Source organism: Neolamprologus brichardi, chromosome 15 (genome assembly GCF_056152115.1).
Source record: "Neolamprologus brichardi isolate AB-2024 chromosome 15, ASM5615211v1, whole genome shotgun sequence".
Taxonomy (NCBI): domain Eukaryota; kingdom Metazoa; phylum Chordata; class Actinopteri; order Cichliformes; family Cichlidae; genus Neolamprologus; species Neolamprologus brichardi.
This window is the reverse complement of record NC_142118.1, coordinates 23,342,112-23,365,779: the sequence shown is the minus strand read 5'-3', so window position 1 is coordinate 23,365,779 and position 23,668 is coordinate 23,342,112. Positions and strand designations below refer to the sequence as shown.

At 42.4% G+C, this 23,668-nt stretch overlaps 1 protein-coding gene across 1 annotated transcript in view; it reads left to right on the top strand.

Moving 5' to 3' along the window:
* Positions 1 to 23,668, top strand: part of LOC102785603 (interphotoreceptor matrix proteoglycan 1a) — a 60,329-nt gene that overhangs the window by 14,373 nt on the left and 22,288 nt on the right. Inside the window, exons 4-13 of the mRNA XM_087852108.1 lie at positions 161 to 198; positions 3,846 to 3,892; positions 4,045 to 4,178; positions 7,467 to 7,616; positions 10,236 to 10,294; positions 13,914 to 13,934; positions 18,177 to 18,373; positions 19,127 to 19,182; positions 19,501 to 21,631; positions 21,662 to 23,368. Coding sequence (XP_087708234.1) covers positions 161 to 198; positions 3,846 to 3,892; positions 4,045 to 4,178; positions 7,467 to 7,616; positions 10,236 to 10,294; positions 13,914 to 13,934; positions 18,177 to 18,373; positions 19,127 to 19,182; positions 19,501 to 21,631; positions 21,662 to 23,368 — 4,540 coding nt within the window. The remainder of the gene's footprint in view (positions 1 to 160; positions 199 to 3,845; positions 3,893 to 4,044; positions 4,179 to 7,466; positions 7,617 to 10,235; positions 10,295 to 13,913; positions 13,935 to 18,176; positions 18,374 to 19,126; positions 19,183 to 19,500; positions 21,632 to 21,661; positions 23,369 to 23,668) is intronic.

Below are 23,668 nucleotides of genomic sequence, written 5' to 3'. Positions count from 1 at the left end.
AGCTAAATGAGGGTTTAAACCACAAGAGGCACTTTTTAAATGAAGCCTGGTGTAAAGGTAAATCAAATAATCAGTTAAAGTAAAACCAAACAGCTGCACACAAGCTGAAATAATGTGTGGTGAAAGTAAACGATTGTTCTGGTTTCTGATTGGTTTACAGAGGATGGACCGGCTGAGAGACAGGAGGCCTTCATCACGGTAAGAGCTGACAGATGATTTGTTAAGCTCTCACTGTGCTTCTCTGACTGCATGCACACTGATAATGTGAATATGATGCAAACAAGGCCATTAAACAGTGTGTGTGAGGGTGTGAACCCACAGGAGTCCAGAAATGTCATTTAAACAAATGATTTGAGTGTCAGAGTGAAAATCAGCTTTACATTAAAAACTTGGTGACTCCTTTAAAAAAAATTGTCTAAAGCAGAGGTATCAAACATAATAATAATGCAGTCCCATTAAACATTATTGAAAAAAGTGATAGACGGTATAAATTTTGGACTTTTAGCTGTATTTTTTGAAGTTTTATAGCTTTATTTACTGACAGAAACTTCCCACACGGTCATTCATGCTCCACCAAAGTAATTGGGTAAAAAAACTTAAATAAAACACTTACATAAAAGTTCCTGTTTTTCACTGCCTACTATAGATATTTCATTTTGTTTTTACACAGGATATCCTGTGTGTCCACTGAAAACTATACACTGTACACATGAATACACGTTTGTGTAATTTTACAAGTTTACAGTCTTAAGATCAGATTTTGTAATCTAGTTAAAAGGATTGTGGTTCTGATTGAACCCTCACTCCCTGAGGCGTGTTTCAGAGGCTTTATGCAAACCAACACGATTTTAGTGTCTGACCACGTGCTGAACTTTACATAGCTGTTAGAAATATTCATTAGTTAAACTTAACAATGAGCACTCAATAAAGGCGGGGGCGGCAACCTGTCCCTGAGCCTAAGTTTCTTCCTGTTAAAAGGGGATTTTTCCTTCCCACTGTTGCCACTGTGGCTCACAGGGGATAATATAGTTGTTGGGTTTTTCTCTGTATGTACTATTCCAGGGTCTACCTTACAATATAAAGCACCTTGAGGCAACTGTTGTTGTGATTTGGCGCTGTATAAATAAAATTTAATTAAATTTAATTGAATGGAGAAGCAGATTTTCAGCACCGTCATTGCCCACAAAATTAATCGATTCCAGGCATTTATTGGCCATTTACAGGTTGGGAATTTTGCAGGTGCCAGAAACGTTTTTTTATATTTATATTTGAAATTTACAGACACGTTCCCAAGACTGACGTCAATGACAGCTTGGGCAAAAATAACGGTGGATGAGCTTCTGGTGGTCGTTATGTTCTTTTCTGTTGTTGTCTACACATTTCTGCCACTTCAATCGAAAGATTCCTTCAAAATATGTATTCATGCATCAGAAACATCTTACCACACATAACGTGTGCAGGGAGAGGGAGCGGGAGGGGAGCACAAAAAATAAATAACTTCCTTTAACAAATAGCAGATTTGAGGGGTAATTACACACATGCAATCAAAAGGTTCCTCATTGGATCTTTACTAAGGACTGAAGTGCTACAGTAAAGGATTTTCAAATGTATGTTTTCATTTGTAAATTTTAAGTGTTTATTGATTTGCAGCAAAACATCATTTTCATAGGTTCAGCTGAGCAGTCTGTCAGTGAGTCAGGTTTCAGGGAGAAACGTCACATCGGTGCAGATGTTGCTTTAATGTCACGAACACGGTGGAGAGAGTGCCGTTTGGAGCTGACAGGTGCGCTTTTGTGCGTTTGTAATCATTCGTGGATGACTCAGCACCGTCATTATGTCTGATCTTTGTGTCTCTTCCATAAAGGAATAAATACAAAGTAATGTGTGTGCGTATGAGTTGTTAGCAGAGAGAAGTTTCTTAATTTAATTCATCATTTTCACTCATTGATCTGAGCGTCGGTGTTTCAGCTCGTTCTGCTGCTCTCTTCATGAAAGATGGATGAAGTTAGGATGAGTCGAGTGTGACTCTTATTAGAAGTACAAGGCAGGTTATGCAAGATTCATTCATTCATTCAACGTGATTAAAAAACATGCAGACCTTTATTTTTTTTTAACTTGAAGGGTTTTAATATTTCATCTGCACTAAATGTTCTCTGTAAAACATTTGAGACTTTGGAAGAAGCCCTTCTTCCCTCTTAAAAGCAAAATCCTTTGTGTTTGTGGTGGCGTTTGGATACGACAGGCTTAAGCCCAAAAACACTTTATTTGGGATTAGCAATACATTTAACATACAGCATGGCCATGTTTTATTAAGTAACTCAAATGTATATCAGCGTGTTACCCTCATCATGAAGTAAAACAGATTTTGTTCAAACATCGGCCGTTTTCCACCGGTGCTCACACCAAACATAGAGCAAAGTTTTAAGCTGCGTTACTCGGCCAAAAACAGGACAGACACAACAGCAGCTGCCTGAAAGTGCTTTATAGTGTGAAGTAAAGACTCTACAGTGATAGAAAGAAACCCCACCAAACAACCCCCTGTGAGCAAGCATTTGGCAAGAGTGGCAATAGTGGCAAGGAAAAACTCCCTTTTAACAGGAAGAAACTTCTGGAAGAACCAAATAGAGTTCTAAAAATGTGACGGATATAAGAAAAAAAAGTCTTTAATTTCAGATCAGTGCATCTGTAAAACATAAAGTTGGAAGTCTTACAGCTGTGCTTATTACTGATACTAGAACACCTTTGCATGATTCACAGTTCAACATAAACCTTCTTTATGTCACGCTGAGCCTCGCTGCTGTCCCCTCAGTTATTCCTGTGTGAAACAAGCTGTTTTAGCTCCTCCCACTTTAAGCCATCTTCATTCTGACAGAAGGTCTGAACAGAAGGTGGGTGGAGCTTCTGTTTCAGATCACCATATTAGGGATATCCTCTTATTGTGATGTCATTAAGAACCACGAGTAGAAAAAACTGCCTGAAGCTGAGTGTATGTTCTGATTCGTACATACACCAACCTGGAGCAGGAGAGATGTGACAGGAAATCAATCAATCAATCAATCAATCAATCAATCAATCAATCAATCAATCAATCAAATCTTTATCTCAAACATATAAGTAATAAATGTTAATACACATAGAAGACAAACATGAAATCACTTAAAGTGACCATATTAGGGGGAGAACGCAAACGTTTATCAAATCCTACACTTATCTAGATCATCCTCTGTTTTCATTATACAATCTAAAATATACCTATGTTTGTGTAATATGTGTTCCTGTAACTATTTTCATTGTTTGTAAATGTTTGAAAAGATGAGTCAAAGATGTGCGTTAGTAGTTTTCAAATTCTTCAATAACTCCAAATTGGGGATGTCAAAGAAATTGAATTTCACATCTAATCCCTGAGATATTCTAGTATAAGAAAAAGAAGTGCAATGTTCAACACATCTGTTTTTTCCACACAATAAAGAAATTCTGCTGAAGTGAATGAAAGAAAGCACTCTTTAACTGTAAAAATCAATGTGCGAAATTACAGAAAAATAGCATCCATGTGAAAACAGGAACTTCTGTAGCACATACAGTGAATAAACAGGAACGTTTATGTTTTTAAATGTATTTTCTAATTACTTGTAGCATGAATGGGCATGTGGGAGGTCTTAGTCAGTAATGATGAAGCTGTAAAACTTAATCATTTAGACCTTGCTTCACATTTTTCAGTGCTGTTAAGTGGGGCCAGACTGGAGTCTCTGCTCGGCCAACTCTAGGCCCCGGGCCTCATGTTTGACACCCCTGCTCACTTTCAGAATGTGAAATTTTTGTGTCATGGTGTGTTTGTCTTTCTGCAGGGGAGCGACGACTCCTGCACCGACGCAGAAGCTCCCGGAGATCACAGGTAGGACATCTTCAGCGGAATGCATGTCATCTGTTTATACACTGAGAGTTTTTTACTGTTTTCATTGTATATTGTCGTATACACAAATATATTATACAAGTAGATTGTAGTTGGTTTATTCTGAGATTAACGTTGCTCCTGTCTCTCATCAGGTCCAGAGGCTCAGACCGATCCCCCGTCAGCACCCCCGGTGCTCGTCACCAGCACCACTGTCTTCTTCAGTTCCACGAGTGCCTCTCCAAGCTCCGCCCCTGAAACAAGCCACCCTGCCAAGGAGCTTAAAGAGGTACAGAGGAGCACTTACATTTACATACGAGGTATCAATCTGGCGCTCTCATCTGCCGCAGAAAGCTGAAGGAGGAAGAAGCTCAAGTGTCTGACAGGCTGAAAATGTCACGCTGGAGCTCTCATGAAATTATACATCAGTTAATTTGAGTGAAAGGCATCACTTCTGTCCCTCTGTCCTCTTTCTTAACCTGTAATCACCTGTAAGTAACCCATTAAGAGCTGCTTACTAGCTGCTCCGTACTTGAGAACTCAAAGGTTTATCCTTCAACCAGTCCTGTGAAAACTAATTTACTCTGATGATGGAGTAGAACCACTTTTACCAGCAATAAGCTGAAGTAATCATTTTCTGTGTGATTTATCAGCCTCTCACGTCACTGTGGAGGGATTCTGGCCCACTCTTCTTCACAGTGTTGCATAAGTTCATTGAGGTTTGCAGTATTTGTCTGTGCACAGCTCTCTGAGCACAGCATGTCAGTCAGGCTGAGGTCTGGACCGTCGCAGCACCTCGATTCTTTTCTCTCTCAGCCGTTCTGAGATCTGCTGTTGCTTGGGATCATTGTCCCGCTGTATGACCCACTGTAGGGATGACGTCGCACTGTGGACAAATCAAAAGCAAAGATTTTTTAAAACTTTTTAACGCTACATCGATAAATAAGACAAGCACAAAGATCGGTTTTGTCTTCTTTCATGTCTGTCCAAGTCAAAACAACAGTGAGCCCTCCGGTTCCTGCACCAGCATAATCCACCTCGTTCTTATTCCCAGAGCGTTTGTGTTGTGTAATGTGAAAACAAGAAGATGGTGAAAAAGGTGATTAAGAACAAAGCAAAACAAAGTGCTAAAACAAAGGTCCTGTGGCATGTAAACCACCAGCCCTCTGATGTCCTCCAATACCCGCTGAAGGTCACTGGTTTCAGTCAACAGTGACCTTCAGCGGGTATTGGAGAGGCTTGCTCAGGGTAACACTGCAGTGGATAAAATCCTCATACCCAGATTATATCGCCTCTGACCTGGAGATGCCTTGGGGTCCACCAGGAAAAGCAGGAGGAAGTAGCTCGGGATTCCCTTTGTGGGAAAAGAAGAAGGTAGATTTGATTAGACTTTATTGTCTCGGACAAACAAGGGAGCACATGGCCTAAAATAAACATGATATCAGATCCACACACAGCCCAGCTTTGCAGCCCTGTTGATCAGATTTTGAGTTTGTGATCTGAGCTCAACAGACAGGTTACCAAACGTAATACCAAAACTGATAATAGATTCAATAGGTCCCTTATAAAATAATATCCACCCGCTGTGCTGTTAGCCTTCTTGTAGTGTTGGACCCAAGAAACATACGCTGGGGCGAATATGTTGACAGCAGAACTTTTATTTAACACTGTGGTTTCTGGACTGGGACACAGACACTCCCGCTCTCTCTCTGCTGTCACGTCCGCTCCCCCTCCGACTGTCACTGCCAACATATATAGAGACACAATCACTGTCAGATCCCAGCACACCTGTTCACCCCGCCCCTGCGCCGTCCCGGGAGCTCACTGCGTCACCCCTCCTCTGCAGCGGGCCAAAGACCACACCCACGCCACACTTCTTTAAAAAAGGGGGCAACAACAACGCTTCAAACCGGCTTTAACTGACAGCCAAGGTCAGCGCCTGATCTCAGATCAGCGATCTTCCCTCGGTTTCATTTACATTTAACATTTGGTGTTGCCCTCCCACCAAAGCAGCGTCCCTGCCCTCTCTCTAAGCAAACAGAATTTCTATATAACTGTATATCTCAGATTTCTGTATAGTTTTTTATTTCATATTTATATCCTGTTCATAGCCTGTACATAGCTTGTACTCACTACAGCCTGTACATACGTATAGTTATAGAATATTCATAACATACTTCATACCATGTACATTATAACATACCATAATAAACCCATTTCTGTAATATACTTACATATCTATATTATTGCTAATATATATTGTAATATATCTATATCATGGCTAAAGCACTTCTGGATGGATGCAAACTGCATTTCATTGCCCTGTACCTGTGCATGTGCAATGACAATAAAGTTGAATTCTATTCTATTGTATTCTATTCTATATGATCTGAGAATTGAATCACAAGCTTGTTTCTATACTGCAGGAAGGAGAGAACTCACACAGCCCTGGGGGGTGTCCTGTACTCCTGCACGAGTGAAACAGCCAGGTTACCTTCCACCTGCTGCTGTTTTTTAATTATATAAAAAATACACACCTTTGTGTGTCGTGTTGTTTAGGAGACTGTGAGGGAGGCTGGTGTTTAACGCTGAGCTCAGACCCATCAAAGCATCATCAGATCTCTGCTTCACTCCACAGCATCTCTACCAGAATGCAAACAAAGCATTTCATCATGGTTACGTTAGAGCTACAGGTCTCATTATTTTAGGGATGAAGCTTGAGTCAGCTGAGAGCCGAAACAACAGACTCCAAGCTGGAGTCACAACAGCAGACACAGTGTTTAGGAGAAAGTCCCATCACATCCACGGGACCTGGTGGTGTCTAGTTTTTTAAAAACTGTTCACAGTGCTGGGATCAGTTATTACTTTGTCAAATTCTATTGAGTGACAGATTCTTACATTTAAGTCCTCGTGCTTCCTTTAGCTTTCCTCTGGTTGTTCTTGAAATGTCCTCGACTGCACATCAGACATCAGATGGAGGTTTTCTGATAATCACCAGCTGAACACAAGATGAACGGAGGCACAAACTTCATTCACACTTCACTTTACACCTCAGCCAGTTTTCAGCCAGTGAAGTTTTTTGCACTTATTTTTAGTCACATCATTTTCTTTTCAGCTCATTTCAGTGAAACAGCTGCTAATAAAAGAAAAAGCCAGCTTTGCAAAAACCTGAAAGATGTGCACGTTGGCAGCTGTGTTTGTTGGAGAAGGATCACATGACCTTCAGTCTGCAGACGGCGGGTTTACCTGCTGCACAGGTGGAGCTGCTAAGCACCTCACTCCTCCCCCTCAGATAATTACTGCTTTTTCACACCACTGACCTATTCACGGTTACGGTGAGAGGAGGAGGACAAAAAGCCCGGGCTGACATTTGACATCAAACTCCTTTAAAGCCGTGCAGGGAACATGGCGTCATTTCGCTGCTGACTGTTCTCTGAAATGACCGCAGCAGTGAGGTCGTTACCAGTCAGTTTCATGTATTTGGAAATGCAAATTAAAATGTTAAAGCATAACGAAGAGACGCACGTAAGCTGTCCCTTTTTAGCGCCTCTCATTTGTCTCGTTTGCCGTCCTGAAGGACCCGGAGCTTCCAAACGTCGTCCCAGAGAGTCCGGTGGAGCAGATCGTGGAGTTCAGTATCGACCTGGTGGATCCGGGTTACAGAGAGCTGCTGGATGACCCGGATTCCCCTCAGTACATTGACCTGGCACAACACCTGCAGGACCAGGTGAGACCTCCTGATTCCTTTTTTTCCAACCTCTGCTGATGAGAATAAAAAAAACTACCTCACTCAAACCAATAGAGAGAAGTGGGAAAATAAATCTAAGCTCCCTAAACTGCTAAAGTGATTATGACCCAGCATTTTGAGGTTATTGTCTTTTTGTGAATTCTTTGTGTTTGGAATATGTTAGTTTTTCTTAGCATTTGCTGTATGTTTAGTTTAATTTGTCTGGTCCAGTTTTCTCATCAACCCTTCTTGTTTACATGTGTCCTCCCTGTGCTCTGTTCCATGTCTCCCCTGTCTGTCATGTGTATCCATGTATGTTTCTTCAGCCCGTCATGTCTCACTCCCTCTCTGTGTCTCTCGTGTCAAGCTCCCAGTTTACGTCTCGTTTCCCTCGTCACCCTCTTGTGTATTTATGTAGTCTTTTTTTTTTTTTTGCCTGTCCCATTTGGTTCTTTAGCCGTCAGAATTGTTGTCTGAAGACCAACAAGGATACCCAATGGATTTATTTTGCCAAATGGATCATCATGGCATTGCCGTATTGGTCCATTTGATCGACCTTTGTTTTTATTATTTATTTTATTTTATTTTCAGTTGTTACAGACGGGACAGACATGAGTGAGGGATAGGAAAGGGAGAAAGAAAGAGGAAGGAAAAGAAAAACAGAAGGGGAGAGGGACAGTGAGAAAGGGGGGGAAAAAATATCTCTGGGATCACCTGTTGAGAGAAAAAGAATAGAAAACAAGCAAAAAAAACAAAACAAAGCAACATACTAAACACAACACCATCGCATTAATCTAGCTAAGTGTAAACAGCAGTAAATACTAAATATTGAATGTTGTTGTGCAGCACGCAGGACAGACAGCGCACAATGTGCTTTGAAGTAGCAGCCAAGAAAGGTGTGATTTAAGTCTACAAACAGTGAACACCTGTGTGCACACCTGTGTGGATCGGCGCGCTTGTATTCAAATGGTTTCCCCATGTAATGGTCTGCAAGAGGATGTAGAGAGCCATAGCCCTGTCCCCCCGGGCATGAAGCAGGCATGGAGGAGATCCAGGCCCCAGACATCCAGAGGCCCCAGAGTGCAAGAGCCCAAGGAGGACCACCGGAGGGGCATCCGTGCCACCTTCATGGGAAGGGCTGAGGATCCCCAGACGAGGGGTCACCCAGTAGCCACCGGGCAGAAGCTAGAGGGGGCTGCACCGGCGTGCCCGCCGGCTCCGCCGGCAGCCAGCTGTGCCAGAGTGAACCGAGCTGCAGGCACAGAGGCCGGAGGCCCGAGGGCCCTCCGCGCCCCGGAAGAGGCCTGACCGAGCAGCAGGCGCCAGGCCCCGCCCGTATTTATGTAGTCTGTTGTTATTCATTCTTTGTCAGGTCATCTGTTATGTTCATGCCATGTTTCCAAGGTTTTGTGCTTCCAGGTATTTACATATTCTCCCCAGGTTTCCGTGTTCAGGGTTTTTTATGTTTACTTTCTAATTTTCTCATTTTAGGCTTTTTCCTTTAGGGTCAAATTGATTTTGCTTTCTGTTAAAAGTTTTGTTTCGCGTGTCTGCATTTGGGTCCTCCACCATGTGGAAACCCTTTTAAAGTTCACTTTTTCTGCAGTTTTCCTCAGAAAATTATCAGAAAATATCAAACATCTAGGGTACCAGCACTCTTTTCAGCTAAACTGGTGCAGTTTATTTAAACTATGATATATCCCATGACATTGATGTTCAGAGCTGGTTACTGGATATCATACACAAGTAGTTTAAACGTGTTTTTCCACACTGACACTTTCATGTGGATATCTGCCAAACACTGAGAAACGCTGGAAAAATAATGACAAATCAGCAAATTTCAACCAACATATGAGGGGAACATCTGGGCTAAAGTTGCTGTAAAAACATCAGCTGATTCTGAGGGGTTCAGGTGGGAGGCACTCTTCGTGTAAGCACCTTGTTCTTCCTGGGTCTCGCTCTTTACAACGGCTGCAACAGAAGAATTAAATAACTCTGATTGATTAATTCTGCATTGCTGCATCAGGCTCAGTCTGCACTTTTAATCAAAGAACTAAATCTTTATTTCTCAGTTTCTGAACGAGCTTCGCTTGTGACAGTCTGATCTCCTGCCCTTCCTCCTCCTCCTCTTCCTCTATCAGCGTCCGTCTGTGCCGGCGCTGCTGGTCCAGGCTGATAGTAAAGAAGCTTACACCACAGGGCAGCAAGGTCAGGGTTCAGAGAAAGGGAGAAGATTACCCCCAGCCCGCTCTCCCTACGAGTGGTTTCCTTTTGTCTCCTTGCTCTGGGCTCCTTGCTGCGAGTCATGTCGAGTCCCCTGCTGAGAAATCGAGTCCTTCAAAGTTATTTTCTCTTTTTCTGACGCTAAAGAAAGGCAGCTGGGTCCTTTAAAGTCACGCCAGGCGCAGCGGGATGCTGCCTGATGGAGCTCTTAAAGACGATTATGTCATAAGTGTCCAGGTGCTTAACTCACCCAAAGATAGATATCAATGGGGGTTTCCCATTCATGCGGTGTTTCTACGTGTTCACACGCTGGCTCTTGTTTGGTGGCCCAGAACTGATTACGTTGGAGCGGCAAGAGGGTGATGACGGTATAAAGTTTGTTTCTTTCCTTTGCAGATGCAGCATGTCTTTGACAAACTTCCTGGATTTAGATCCATCCATGTGCTGGGTATCAGGTGAGTTCGAACCGTGAAGCATACATCTGAGTAATCAAATCTCTCCAGTGTGGCGGTGGTGGCAGCGAGGCAATCCAGCGAGGCTTGATAATTTCATCACATCTGAAACAAGCAGATCAGTCGGCGTGGGCGGCCTGTGAATAGATAAGAGGCCGGTTGTGAGTCGGATTGTTTCAGACACCGCCGCAGGCGAATGTTTCGTGCCACTACTAACAAGACTGAATGGAAAGATTATCTATCTCTGCTGGATGCGTTTCCTGTTTATAAGCAGTGACAGCGGGCCAGCATCAAAACCTGACAAGGGAAGAAAATATTATTTTAGTTTTTTCTCAAAAACAAAGTCATTTTTAACCGTTTAGAAAAAAAAACTTGGTTTGAAATCAGTCAAACAGGAATGAATTAAGCAAATATTCAACCGTTCGTCACAGAGTGCTTTGTTTTGCATGGTTCTGTAATCCAAGCGTTTCGAATTCAGTTTCACCAAGCGCACCAAGGCTCAATCGCAAATATATGCCTGATATGGTTTTTTCACGTCCACATAAAGCCCTTGACCAAGGCGCCAAATACGATTATGAGCTTTTCTAACATTTAGCGAAGCAAAATTATTCAAGACGTCTCCCGTACAGCCACCTCGCAGCAGCACGGGGCATTTATTCTAACCACAATATGACCTGATGTAAGAGTAATCGTTCCTTCACACACAGATGTCTGTGCATCCTGCCTGTTTTAGCTTCCTTAAAAACCAAAGAATGAAATTATCTCCGATAACATACTTCACCTGGACGACCTTGACACCAAACTGGCTGCACATAAAAGTAACACTTGCTCATTTCATTTTCTGACTCAGATGATCAGACAGGACATGCCTGAAACACGCGGCACTTTGCTTTGTTTGTGACTCTGTTATTGCGGGCTAGCGTTCCCACGCCTGTGCAGACGTCTGTGGTTATAAATCTTATATTCACCTTTCATCCTCACGTGCACCACCCGGTACCTCAACTTCAACCCCAAAACTCTGAGAATGTCACCATAGACACCACTGGTATGTTTCACTGCTGCTCGCTGAGTCTCCGAGTGTTTGCAGACAGGTCGGCATCTTTGTGACAACCTGCTCGTAACCAAAGCAACTATGAGAAGGATTTTAGTGCTTCACTGTACCGTTTGAGGTCAATTGCACCAAGCAACTGTTCACCAACCAGGGGGCGCCGTTGTGTCTCTGAGCATATGTGACTGTGAAGAGGACTTCTTGAAGATTGTCTCATTAAACGCTTTCACATGCAGTGTTGGGCAAGTTACTTTGAAAAAGTAATTAATTATAGTTACTAGTTACTTCTTCAGAAAAGTAACTGAGTTAGTAACTGAGTTACAAGATACTAAAAGTAATTAATTACTTGAAAAGTAACTATTGCATTATTGCATTATTACCCTGGACCCTCTGGGGTCCAGGGTAATAATGCAATAATGCATTAATACAATAATTGGCCATTTTTAATTGGCCAATGCAATAATTGGCCATTTTTAACTACTTTTGATTTTGCCTCACCTTTAAAAACTATTTACTTTGCCTTGTTTGGTATCAATCTTTTCAACACAACGTCACGTGTCTGAATTTACAGTTATGTTTTCATTTTGACATACTGTATTAACATAATTGATCTAAAATCAGACAAAAAACATAAAATCTGAGTAGAAAAAGTTATATTTTTTACTGTAACAACCACAAACATGTTTATTGAATCATATTTCATAACTTTAAATGCAAATATAAATTATCAATTTTAAAAAAAGTTAAAAAGTTATTTGCAGCCATTTCCCTTGTACCCCCCCCTTTTTTTTATAACCACTTCAAACTATTTACATAACCATCAGGTGTTCTGCATTCAATAAGATGCCACACTACGGAGCCCCGCAAGGGACATGGGAGAAAGAAAAATTAAGTTGGACTTTTGCAAGATCTCGCAAAACAAACTCGGGATCTCACAAAAGTTTTGCGAGATCTCGCAAAAGTTTTAGCCGCATTCTTCGGAGGCCACCAGCTCAAAGTGGTGTTCCTCCCGGCTGTAGTAGGTCCCTCCCGTTAGCTTCGAGACGGTGGGTGTCAGATCTCCGAAAATGTCGGAGCACTTTTGCAAATATGTGATGTCTTGTAAACCGAGCAGATATCTGACGTTTACACAACTACATTCACACCTCAAAATATCTTAAAAGTTTATTTTGTGACCCAGAAAGAGTAATATTACAACTAAGTAGCTGCCGCCATTGTTGCGGGGCTCTGTACCACACAAATTATTTGTGCCACTCCTAAAAAATAAAATTCTGTCCACTATATAGGAGAACATCACAGCCTGATACCTGCAGGTCTAACAGCAGCAGGTGTATCACTCCTTTTTCTACCTGGAGACAGCAGTCGCCTCATTGTTCTGACACACAACACAAAACCACAACACTACACACTTAACTACACAAGACAACACATTAACTACACACTTCAAACATGCTAAACGTCACAAATCTCTCACATCTCAAAACTCGCTCTCTCTCTCTTTCTGCTGTCTTTATCTCTCTCTCTCTTTCTCTCGCCGTCACTACTAAAACTTCCCCTCTTCCCTAAACAACCAAATGTCATGTTGCCATATCATTTTTTGATTGGTCGACATGGTGCATTTTTCCACCAACACGAACGGGCTGTTTTTTGGGGTTTTTTGGTTATAAGCAGAGAGTGCTTGCTAGCGCTGTCCTTAGACAGTAAACGTGATGAAACTATTCAGGAAAAAACACCGTGTATATATTGTTTATCATGACTCTGGTTTTACGTGGCTTATCAACACAATTTAAAAACTGGTATACATCACCTTGTTGCTTTGTCATCTTGAAGTGGTCATGTGACTGGCTTACCACGACTACTTTATTCTTTCCTCAGTCAAACAGCAGCACTCATGCAATTGTTTTGCCCCCTTAGCTCCAGGTGTTGTGCAAAAAGTGATCATCGGGCAGACAGTGATTGCCGTCCGCGGGAGCGCACAGCTGCTTAAAGCTGTAGCGCCCAGATTACTTACAGCTACTTCCGTGCAACTGATATAAGGTGCGGTAAGCTGAACACAGACGTCTGTTTGTTGAAAAATAGTAACGCGACCGCACCACATTTTCTTGTTAGTAACGGTAACAGTGTTTTAACGATAGAAATAGTAATTAGTTAGATTACTCGTTACTAATGTATGAGTTAGTAATGCCGTTACTTGTAACGCCATTATTCCCATCACTGTTCCCACTTTTCCACCTTCGCTGTAAAGCGCTGCTACAGAAATCACTGCAGGAGTCAGAGCCACTCAGTCCTGATGCAGCAGGTTATTTAAGCTGTTCATTGTTAAAGTTTGTATTTTATTCTGAGCATGTTTTTTTGCCAGCTTTAACATTGATTGTTGTTCTTTTGTCTACAGTGTTTCCCCCAGAGAAACAGGCTTTTTCAGACTCCAACATAATGCGTATCATTTCATGCCGAATTTAAAGTGACACTCGAATGGCTCGTTTCTTGTGGCTCTTGTCATCCCGGTGGTGCCTTTCTTTCTGTTACACTTTCATTTCCAGCTCTAATGCCTTCTTTTCTTCTCCCCAATGTAAGCGAGACCCAGGACACTGACGGGTAAATGGCACCAAGAGATGAAACATCCCCTGTAGTATCCGCCTCCTGTTGTGTGTTTGTGTTCAGTTTCCTGCCAACGTGCGGCTCAGCTTTTATTTGTGTCCGAGTTAGACTCACAGAGGGGGGATTATTTCCCCCCAAACTGTTCACACAGCTCAGTGCAAAGATCTGCACAGGGACCAAATAACTGCTCAGACAGGCGGACAGCTTCCTGTGAATTGCAATCGCGTTACAGGTGAACACAAGGAGCACAGATGCTTTTTCATGAAGTTTGTCACAGTGTCAGAGAAGACAGGTGAGCAGGGAAACAGGAAGACCTGTGGATACTGTAATTGTCAGGCTGCTCCCCCAATTAATTTGCCTTCCCCTGTGGCGTCTGGGGCTGTCACGGCCAATAACGCGGAGGTGAGCCCTCAGCGGGAGCTCGTCCTCTAATCTCGGGAAGGATTCACAGCTCCTCCTTCATCTTCCTGCCAGATTGCAACAAAGCAAAGAGTGACTTTTCTCAGTGTTTGAATTATGACAATAAGCAAGAATATTTTCTTACTTCTTAATAAGCAGCAAGAGCTGGACTCATGTCAGTAAAAATAAAATCAAACAATAACACGTAACAAAGACCTGACAAACCTACAGCTGACTTACCGCTTCCCTCGAGATTTTAGCCTCTTTAAGCTGCTTGTTTTGGTTTTCAAGTCTTAAAGATGTTTTGATGCAGCCAGATGTTTTACTCGGGGAAGCTGGAGACCAGGCACATGCAGAGGGGGGGGGGCTAGAGGGGCTTGAGCACCTGCCCCTTTCCTGATGGGTGCCCAAAGTGCCCTTTTGTTGAGGCAACTTTTTTAAAAAAAAATTTTTTTAATGTGTGTGTGCGTGTGGAGTCCTGTCTGTGCCCCTCAACAATAATATATACTATTAATCACAGTTTTGCTAAATAAAAGGATCTGGCTTGCATCAGTCACATGATCACATTTAACCAATGATCGCCCTTGACGGCAGAACGCGCTGGTTACGAGCCGGGAACGAGCTCACAAAGAGCACGCGCATTTTTTGCGGTCCAGAGCTGTAGGAGAAACACAAATTAACTCAGAGACACAGACTGATGCGACAAAACCAGTAAGTAGGTGTACAGCGTACACTGTAGGTATAGCACACAGGAGTATTAGCTTATTATGTACACGTTGGTAAGCTGTCTTGTGGCAACTGACGAACTGAAACAAATGAGCGTGCTGTGTGTGCAACAGCGCGACAAACATTACCTGTCCTTTTATTAACTGCACAAGTAGTGCTGGTCATAGCTGCTGGCTACCTGTGTAAGGCTGTCATGGGTCTGTAGTTCTGTCACCGTTTTAGGGAACATATTTAGTTTTAAAGTTTTTAGAACATATTTAGTTTTAAAGTAAGTTTCCGGGCTTTTCCTGCCTTTCTGGAGGGATTATATTTCACTAAAAACGATCTAATATGCATGTCCACATAATTATGCATTATTATAATTATATTAAAAAACACACGCTGTATTTTAAAGAACATACATTAAGAAGCAGATTATATTAGATTTATATTTTAAATAAGACAAAATTTGGATTTTACAGCAATAAAATTATTGTATCTGTTTAAAAATGTAATAAGTTTGCCCCTGCACAGAGTGGATAGTGAAACAAATGGAATCATCATAATGACATTATTTCATATTTATTACTTCCCCCTCCTCATTGCTTTATTATTGTAGCTCTAGTAATAAATAATAATGTAAGGATTCTGGATCAGCACCATGATGCCCATAGTATATACAGTATTCTGAAGAAGGTCTAAAATGTCACTGTGTGTGCGTGCATGTGTTTGTTTTATGTATATGGATTTTTTTAAATTATTACTCATGATATAACATTGTCCAGACATGGCTGGTAAGGACATGAGGAGGGAACAGTAGGAGCTGTGTGAGGCTACTAAAGGTAGTGCTATAACATTTTTCTGTCATTATTTTATTATAGATTAAGTGCAAGAGTTGTTAGGTGTGGATAATTAGATTATAGTTTATTGCAATAGCAAGTTGTGCCTTGTTCTCACATAGACAGCAAGTGGAGAGTGATATATGAAATGGTGGGATGGAAGGAAGAAGAGAAGCAAAGAGTGATTCACAGGCAGAGCCTAAATTATTTCTCACGTTTTTTGTTGCCTTATGGTTCCAAGCGCTGTCACCAATCTTTGCATTTTGTTATTATCTCATGACACTTGTTTAATCAGCTACCATCTCTCCTATGGACTTTTTAATGTCTACAGTCTCAGATCAACACAGCCCTGCCCTTCCCATATTAGATTCTTGATGAATGTGTGTTGTTGTTATTCAGCCTGGCTCAATGTGCCCCTTTTTAACTTTGAGCACCCGCCCCTTTAAACCTCTCTGCACGGCCCTGCTGGAGACCACAGACTGTACATAAAAGATGGAAAAAGGAAGCGCGTCTTACTGGCGTTCATTCAGTTAGCCAGCCACGGAGGATTGCAGAAATACACGAAATACATGTTATTCACAGGTATTAAAAACAGTAACTTTCTACAAAACGAAGGAGTGACAAGAGTATTCAATCTCTATTTAAGGAAAAGTCATAAAAATATGTTTAGTACCTAAAATAAAAGTACAGATTATGTAGAATCATAAATGTGATTTCGCTTTAGAGCGATATGTTACCATGCATGAGTACATTTGTTTTCAAATCTGTAGTAAATAAATAAATAGAGTGTTTACAACCACAATACAGCGGAGTAGAAATACTCAAACAACGTACAATAAAACTTTATTTTAGTGAAGTGCTCAAATGGACCATGTGACTGGCGTTGGTAGGGGAAGCATGGACTCATTTATCTGTGACTGATGAGTCTGTGCCACTAGGTTGTTTGAATATAAGAAGTTTATTATTGTAATTATTATTGGATTTAACAAGACAAATAAGGTGGAAGGTGTTCTTAGGGCGGAGATCACTACGCCTTTCTTTTATATACAGTCTGTGGAGGAGACAAAAACAGCGATAAAAGGGAAGTAAGTGTAAAACCAACCTGGTGATTTACAAGTTCCAGATGGAGAACCGTCTCGCGGCCTAATGAAGAAGTGGTTTCACTTCGTCAGTTCACTCAAAACAAAGAAATTCACATCATCGGCATTCTAATCGGTCCCATCTAACAAATCAGCTTATTCTCTGCTGATGATGATAGCTATGCAGAATATTGATGCAGCTCGATATTCTCTTCTTGTTTTTGAAGTGTAGCTTCAGATATTCATGCCTGGCATTTTAAAAGTAGTGTTTCTCAGTGCAGCCTTTTAACTCTGTATGTGAAACTCTTTCCCATATGTCGGCTCCTTTTGTCAAAGCTGTCCTTTAGTGTCTGTGATCCCACACACCGGTCATGCATACATGAGCGCAAACTCTGTCATTTTACAACCTGAAGGTTTACTGTGACCTGAATTATTCTAAACCTGAGTAGTTTTTATTGCCTAAATCCAATCAGAGAGTAATAAGCGAAACAGACCAGGCATCTAAAACTTAGTGCAATTCACAAATGTGCCAATCGGAGATTTTTGTCACCTGTGCATCCTCTTAACGCAGTGTTTGGAAGCCTTATAGTTGTAATTAAGTGCAACATCTGTGCAAATACAGAGGTGATGGAGCCACCCAGCTATTTCAAAATACTTCCGATTTGCTAAGAAACTTGATCAGCTGAGATTCAACCTCAGGCTGGATTCAACACCTACAGAAAGAAATGACAAATTTGCTCTGTCCATTTTAAAATTAATTAAAAAAAAATCCAAATTAATCCTGCTCAGCCTCCCATTGGCTGTTGCAGACACACTCCAGCAACTATGTGCAGGTGATTTACGTCAGGGGAAACTTTAGGTGTGAGCAGCTTTAAAGACAGTGGATATTTCTGCCAAAGGACACTCCGTACCAGAGATCACGATGAAATCTGCAGCATTATGTTAAAACACGATATTACAGGACTGACAAAACAAAAGCTGAGAAGCACAAAATCCCCATAACAGTCGACCTGTATTTGCAGAGTTCAGACATTTATTGATCAGCTCGGTTAGTGAGAAGATTCAGAGGCAGTATCTCCTGACACTGACACAGCTCACCCTGTAGAGTCTCTGCCCCACCTACCCAAGAAACTGAATGTCATCCATCGTCTGCTCCCCATATTCATGTCTGTTTTGCCATCTTTAAAAAATTAAAAGGATAATATTCCCTCTTTCAGGCCTGGAGGAATCTCGGTGCACTACTCTCTGGTCTTTGAGGTCAGTTCCCCTCAAATCACCTCTGAGATTTCAGAGAATGCGACTGACACGCCCAAGTCTTCCCCAGCCAACTCTGCACTCAGGGAAATGGTGACCAAGGCTCTGCGTGAGGAGGCGTCCCTTCCAGTCGACCTGGATTCAATTAACTTTGAACCAGGTAACGTCTCTCCACAGAGGTCACTCTTTGGTTTCATTTATATGATCATCGCACAAATAAGTTGAGTGTAAAGAGTCATGAACAGCTCTACTTGCATTTTTTAGACGCCATGGGCAACATCCAGCTACTATGACACAGCTGTCTCAGATCGTCCTCTGTGATCCAAGCCCTTCAAAGGCTAAAAAATTTCTTCAGGACCTAAAGTTGTTTCACCCAAATGATTATTTAGAACATGTGAACACCGGCGTTGTTCAGTCTTCAACGAGAACAATGTTAGAACATTATTTCAATACAGAAGGATTCACAGCTACAGAGTCTGTAACCAAAAAAACACCTTTCATAAAGACTTCTCCAGTGAATTCTCAGAAAACAGTCGAAAACGTCTAAGCCCATCTGACACTTTTTTTAAATAAGCCTCGTTTATCTGAATTAAAAATGAGGAACTGAATTAAAGTAGCTTCTCTTTAATTCAGTGTTGTACTGACCAATTGTAAACATAGAAAACCTTACATAATCAGGCTCCCAGGAGCTCTATGATGTTGTGGTTCCATTGAGAGTTTTGGGCTCAGTGACACCTGGAGCATCCGGTGGAAAGTAACGCGCTTTTACGTAACTCCTAATTTGGACAATCAGCTATTTCTATTTAGTTAAAGCATTTGAGGCTTGGTGTATAATTCCACTACAAGATGTTGAGAAATATGAGTAACTGATTGGTTTTATCTGATTTCAACCTGCTTTTTTTTAATGTCATAGAAAAGATCCTCCTACCAGCATTGAGAGCCACTGCTTCAGTTGGAGTAATGAATCAGGTAAGACCATTTTAATGGTTAATGAAACTGTAGTTGGCTTATTTTAAAGAGAGACCACCCCAGATGAAACCCCATAGAGCCTGCAGTGCTCTCTATCCATCACGTTCTATTAAATTGAAGACAACTGATCTCCAGAACTGTGCAGGTCACACTAGAGCAGTCTTTGTTTGTGCTGTCTTGTACAGCTTTCAGTGTGATTGGTAACATATTTAAATACAATCCTTAAGACTTAAATATTGTAAATTAAAGTTGTCTAATAGTTGTTGTTGTTGTTGTTGTTGTTTTGTTTTTTCATTTTTGCCAACATGCCCTCCACAGTCCAGCGAGCCTGATTCACACAACGAGTTGGAAATTTCCACTGTGGAGCCAGAGGTTGACAAACTCTGGCCAGCAGTTTCCCTCACCCCCATGGAGAAGGAAAATGCCCTGGAGATCCTGCTTGACCCAACAGCAGTCCCAGATGATGATGCGACAGCAGTGACCGGTGGGGTGGCAGAGGGCAGCGATCAACTCCCGGGCTCGGAGGACGTTACTGATGAGTCGATTTATGTGAGTGAACCCGGGCCATTAAAGGAAGAGGGAAAGGGAGAAGAATTGCTGATCATTACACATGAGATTGAAACCATTCATCATGATGAAACCGGTAAACTTGTGCGAGACTACATTCCCACCCCTCCTGCGCTTCTTGAGCTGGAGACAGATGCTCCCTACGTCAGTTTGTCTCCTAACCTGATACCAGAGGGAGACCTGAGTTCTGTTGGTGACGACAGAGAAGGTCCTAGATTGGACACTGTTCAGATTACCCCAACCGCTAATATTATATTCACTACAATTCCTGCTGCAAAGGAGGCACCTGATGTTAGACTCCCCATCACAACACTCTCCGCCATAACAGCCCAGCCACCCACAAAGCCAACAGTGATACTTCATGAAGACGAAGAAGAAAATGCTCTTCCAGAGGAAGAAGAGGAGGTACATTTGGGTGTCTCTAAAACCCACGATGCTGGTGATATTTCAGAAACAAAGGATGTTTCAGAGTTGGAAAATGAAAAGGGCTTGCTCGAACCAGAAAGTGGGTTGGCAGTTGAACCTGATGAAGAATCGCTCAAGGTTTTGCAGGCAACTGTTGAAGTTTCAGAGACAGTTGAAGGAATATCTGAAGTTTCAGAGACAGTCAAAGAATCATCTGAAGTTTCAGAGCCAGTCAAAGAATCATCTGAAGTTTCAGAGACAGTCAAAGAAGTATCTGAAGTTTCAGAGACAGTCGAAGAATCGGCTGATGTGTTTAAACTAAAAGAAGTGGTAGCTGAAATTTCCAAGGTATATGAACTTCAACAACCTGACAAAGAAGGAGCAATTGTTGCAAACCCTGATGAAAAAGTAGCTGAAGTATCAGTTGAAAAAGAAGTACATGGGGTTTCTGAACCAGAAAAAGAAGTGCCTGAAGTTTTAGAGCCAGACCAAGAAGTAGCTGAGGTTTCCAAACCACACAGAGAAGTGCCTGAAGTTTCAAAGCTAGAAAAAGAAGTATATGAGGTTTTTGAAAGGGATAATGAAGTGCCTGAAGTTTCAGAGCCAGTAAAAGAGGTAGCTGTAGCCTCAGAGCCAGGTTATGAAGTAGCCGAGGCCTCAAAACCAAATCAAGAAGTATCTGGACCTTTGGAGCCAGATCAAGAAGTATCTGGGCCTTTGGAGCCAGGTCAAGAAATACCTGCGCCTTCAGAGCCAGGTCAAAAAGTACCTGCGCTTTCGGAGCCAGGTCAAGAAGTACCTGCGCCTTCTGAGCAAGGTCAAGAAGTACCTGCGCTTTCTGAGCCAGGTCAAGAAATACCTGCGCCTTCTAAGCCAGGTCAAGAAGTACCTGCGCCTTCTGAGCCAGGTCAAGAAGTACCTGCGCCTTCTGAGCAAGGTCAAGAAGTACCTGCGCTTTCTGAGCCAGGTCAAGAAATACCTGCGCCTTCTAAGCCAGGACAAGAAGTACCTGCGCCTTCAGAGCCAGGACAAGAAGTACCTGCGCTTTCTGAGCCAGGTCAAGAAGTACCTGTGCCTTCAGAGCCAGGTCAAGAAATACCTGCGCCTTCTGAGCCAGGTCAAGAAGTACCTGCACTTTCGGAGCCAGGTCAAGAAGTACCTGAGCCTTCAGAGCCAGGTCAAGAAGTACCTGCGCCTTCAGAGCCAGGTCAAGAAATACCTGCACTTTCGGAGCCAGGTCAAGAAGTACCTGCGCCTTCTGAGCCAAGTCAAGAAGTACCTGCCCCTTCAGAGCCAGGTCAAGAAGTACCTGCGCCTTCTGAGCCAGGTCAACAAGTACCTGCGCCTTCAGAGCCAGGTCAAGAAGTTCCTGCGCCTTTTAAGCCAGGACAAGAAGTACCTGCGCCTTCAGAGCCAGGTCAAGAAGTACCTGCGCTTTCTGAGCCAGGTCAAGAAGTACCTGCGCCTTTTGAGCCAGGTCAAGAAGTACCTGCCCCTTCAGAGACAGGTCAAGAAGTACCTGCGCCTTCAGAGCAAGGTCAAGAAGTACCTGTGCCTTCAGAGCCAGGTCAAGAAGTACCTGCCCCTTCAGAGACAGGTCAAGAAGTTCCTGCGCCTTCAGAGCCAGGTCAAGAACTACCTGCGCCTTCAGAGCCAGGTCAAGAAGTACCTGCGCCTTCAGAGCCAGGTCAAGAAGTACCTGAAGTTTCTGAAGTAGATAATGAAGTGCCTGAAGTTTCAGAGCCAGTCAAAGAGGTAGCTGAAACCTCAGAGCCAGGTCACAAAGTAGCTGAAAATGGAAAACCAGACAGAAAAGTGCCTGAAGGCTCAGAGCCAGGTCAAAAAGTACCTGTAGACTCAGAGCCAGGGGAAAAGTTTATAGTAGAATCTCAAGAAGTTGCTGTTTCAGAGCCAGAAGAAGTAATTACAGAAGTAATTACTACTCTAGGTATTGAAGAGAAGGACCTTGAAGTTTCAGAGCCCAAGGCAGAAGCAGAAGAAAGCACCGTCAAAGATCTGACAGAAGAAGCACTGCATGAACAAACCAGTGTTTTACAACCAGAAGAGGAAAAAGCAAAAATTACAAAAGAGATTAAAAAAATGGATGAAAATGTAATTCCAACTTTGCAGCCTAAGCCAAATGTGGAGGATGTTAAAGAACCACAGGAAGAGTCACAACTCACAGGTGTAGAAGATGTTTCAGAACCAAAAGGAGGGGTGGTTGATGCCACAGGATCAGAAAAACTAGTGCCAGAGGCCTCTGAACCTGAAGCAAAAGTAATTGAGGAAAAGCCAGCAGAAGAAGAGGTTTCTGAGGGTCCAGCACGAGATGATAAAGATGTCGAAAGAAAGGAGGAAGAGGTTTTGCAGGTAGAAAAAGTTAAACCTCCAGCAGAAGAAACTGCAGAACCAGAAACTGCACTGACAAGGGAAACCCAAGTGCCCAAAGTAACAGAAATGGCACCTGTGGAAGTTGGGACTGCAGAATCAGAAAAGGAGCAAGAAGAAGTACCAGAACCGACTGAGTCGGTGGTAGAGATGAAAAAGGTACCATACGAACCATTACCTGGGAAAGAATCAGAAGTACTGGATGTAACTGAGGTCCCACTACCACAATCTGAAGAAGTCGTGGAACAAGTGAAGGTTGCTGAAAGCCCAAAACCAAAAGAAGCTTCTCAACCGGTCAAAGGCAAAGCTGACAGTTTAACACCAGAGGAAAAGCTACCAGAAGTCTCAGAGCCAGAATCTAAAGAAGAGGTAATAGAGGAAGTCCAACAATCAGAAGGGGAGCATCTTCATGGCCTAGAATCGGATCCAGGTGAGGGGGTAGTAGAGATGTTAGAACCAGAACCTAAAAAAGATGCTACTGAGCCACCTGCCGAATCAATTAAAATCCTGCACCCCTTGGATGGTGTGGACAACCTTCCTTTTGGAGAGGATGGTGTTCAGGTCATTGAAGATAAAAACCTCCTGTATCCTGTCAGAACTGACTATCATCACCCAGCAGAGGAGCATAATTTACCCATCATACCAGTCCAGCCTTCCAGTGAAGATGTAGGCGAACCTGACCGTGACTATCCCATCATTGATAATTTTTACAACGAGGAGGATGTAGAGAGTGTAGACGCTCAGGTGGAGCATGAAGCCGATTCCACCACAATGACAGAAACGACAAAAGGCGATTCACACTCGGAGGCGATCTCTCACATCACAGGTGAGCAGGTGTGAAGAGCAGTGTTGGGGTTGTTATTCAAAAAAGTACTTTATTAGACATAAATTTTTTACTTTCCTTAAAAGTAATGCAGTACTTTACTTAATTACTCGCCGGAGAAAGCAGTTCGCTTCACTACACTACACTACTTGTTACATTACTTTAGTGTTCCTTTTGTAAAACCTATAAAGAGTATAATATATGGGAGAATTACAGTAATTATAAATGAGATGGAAGTGAGATGATTACATGTTTTCTGATGGATTGATTATATAATTTTAGAGCCGTGTGCAAACCAAAATG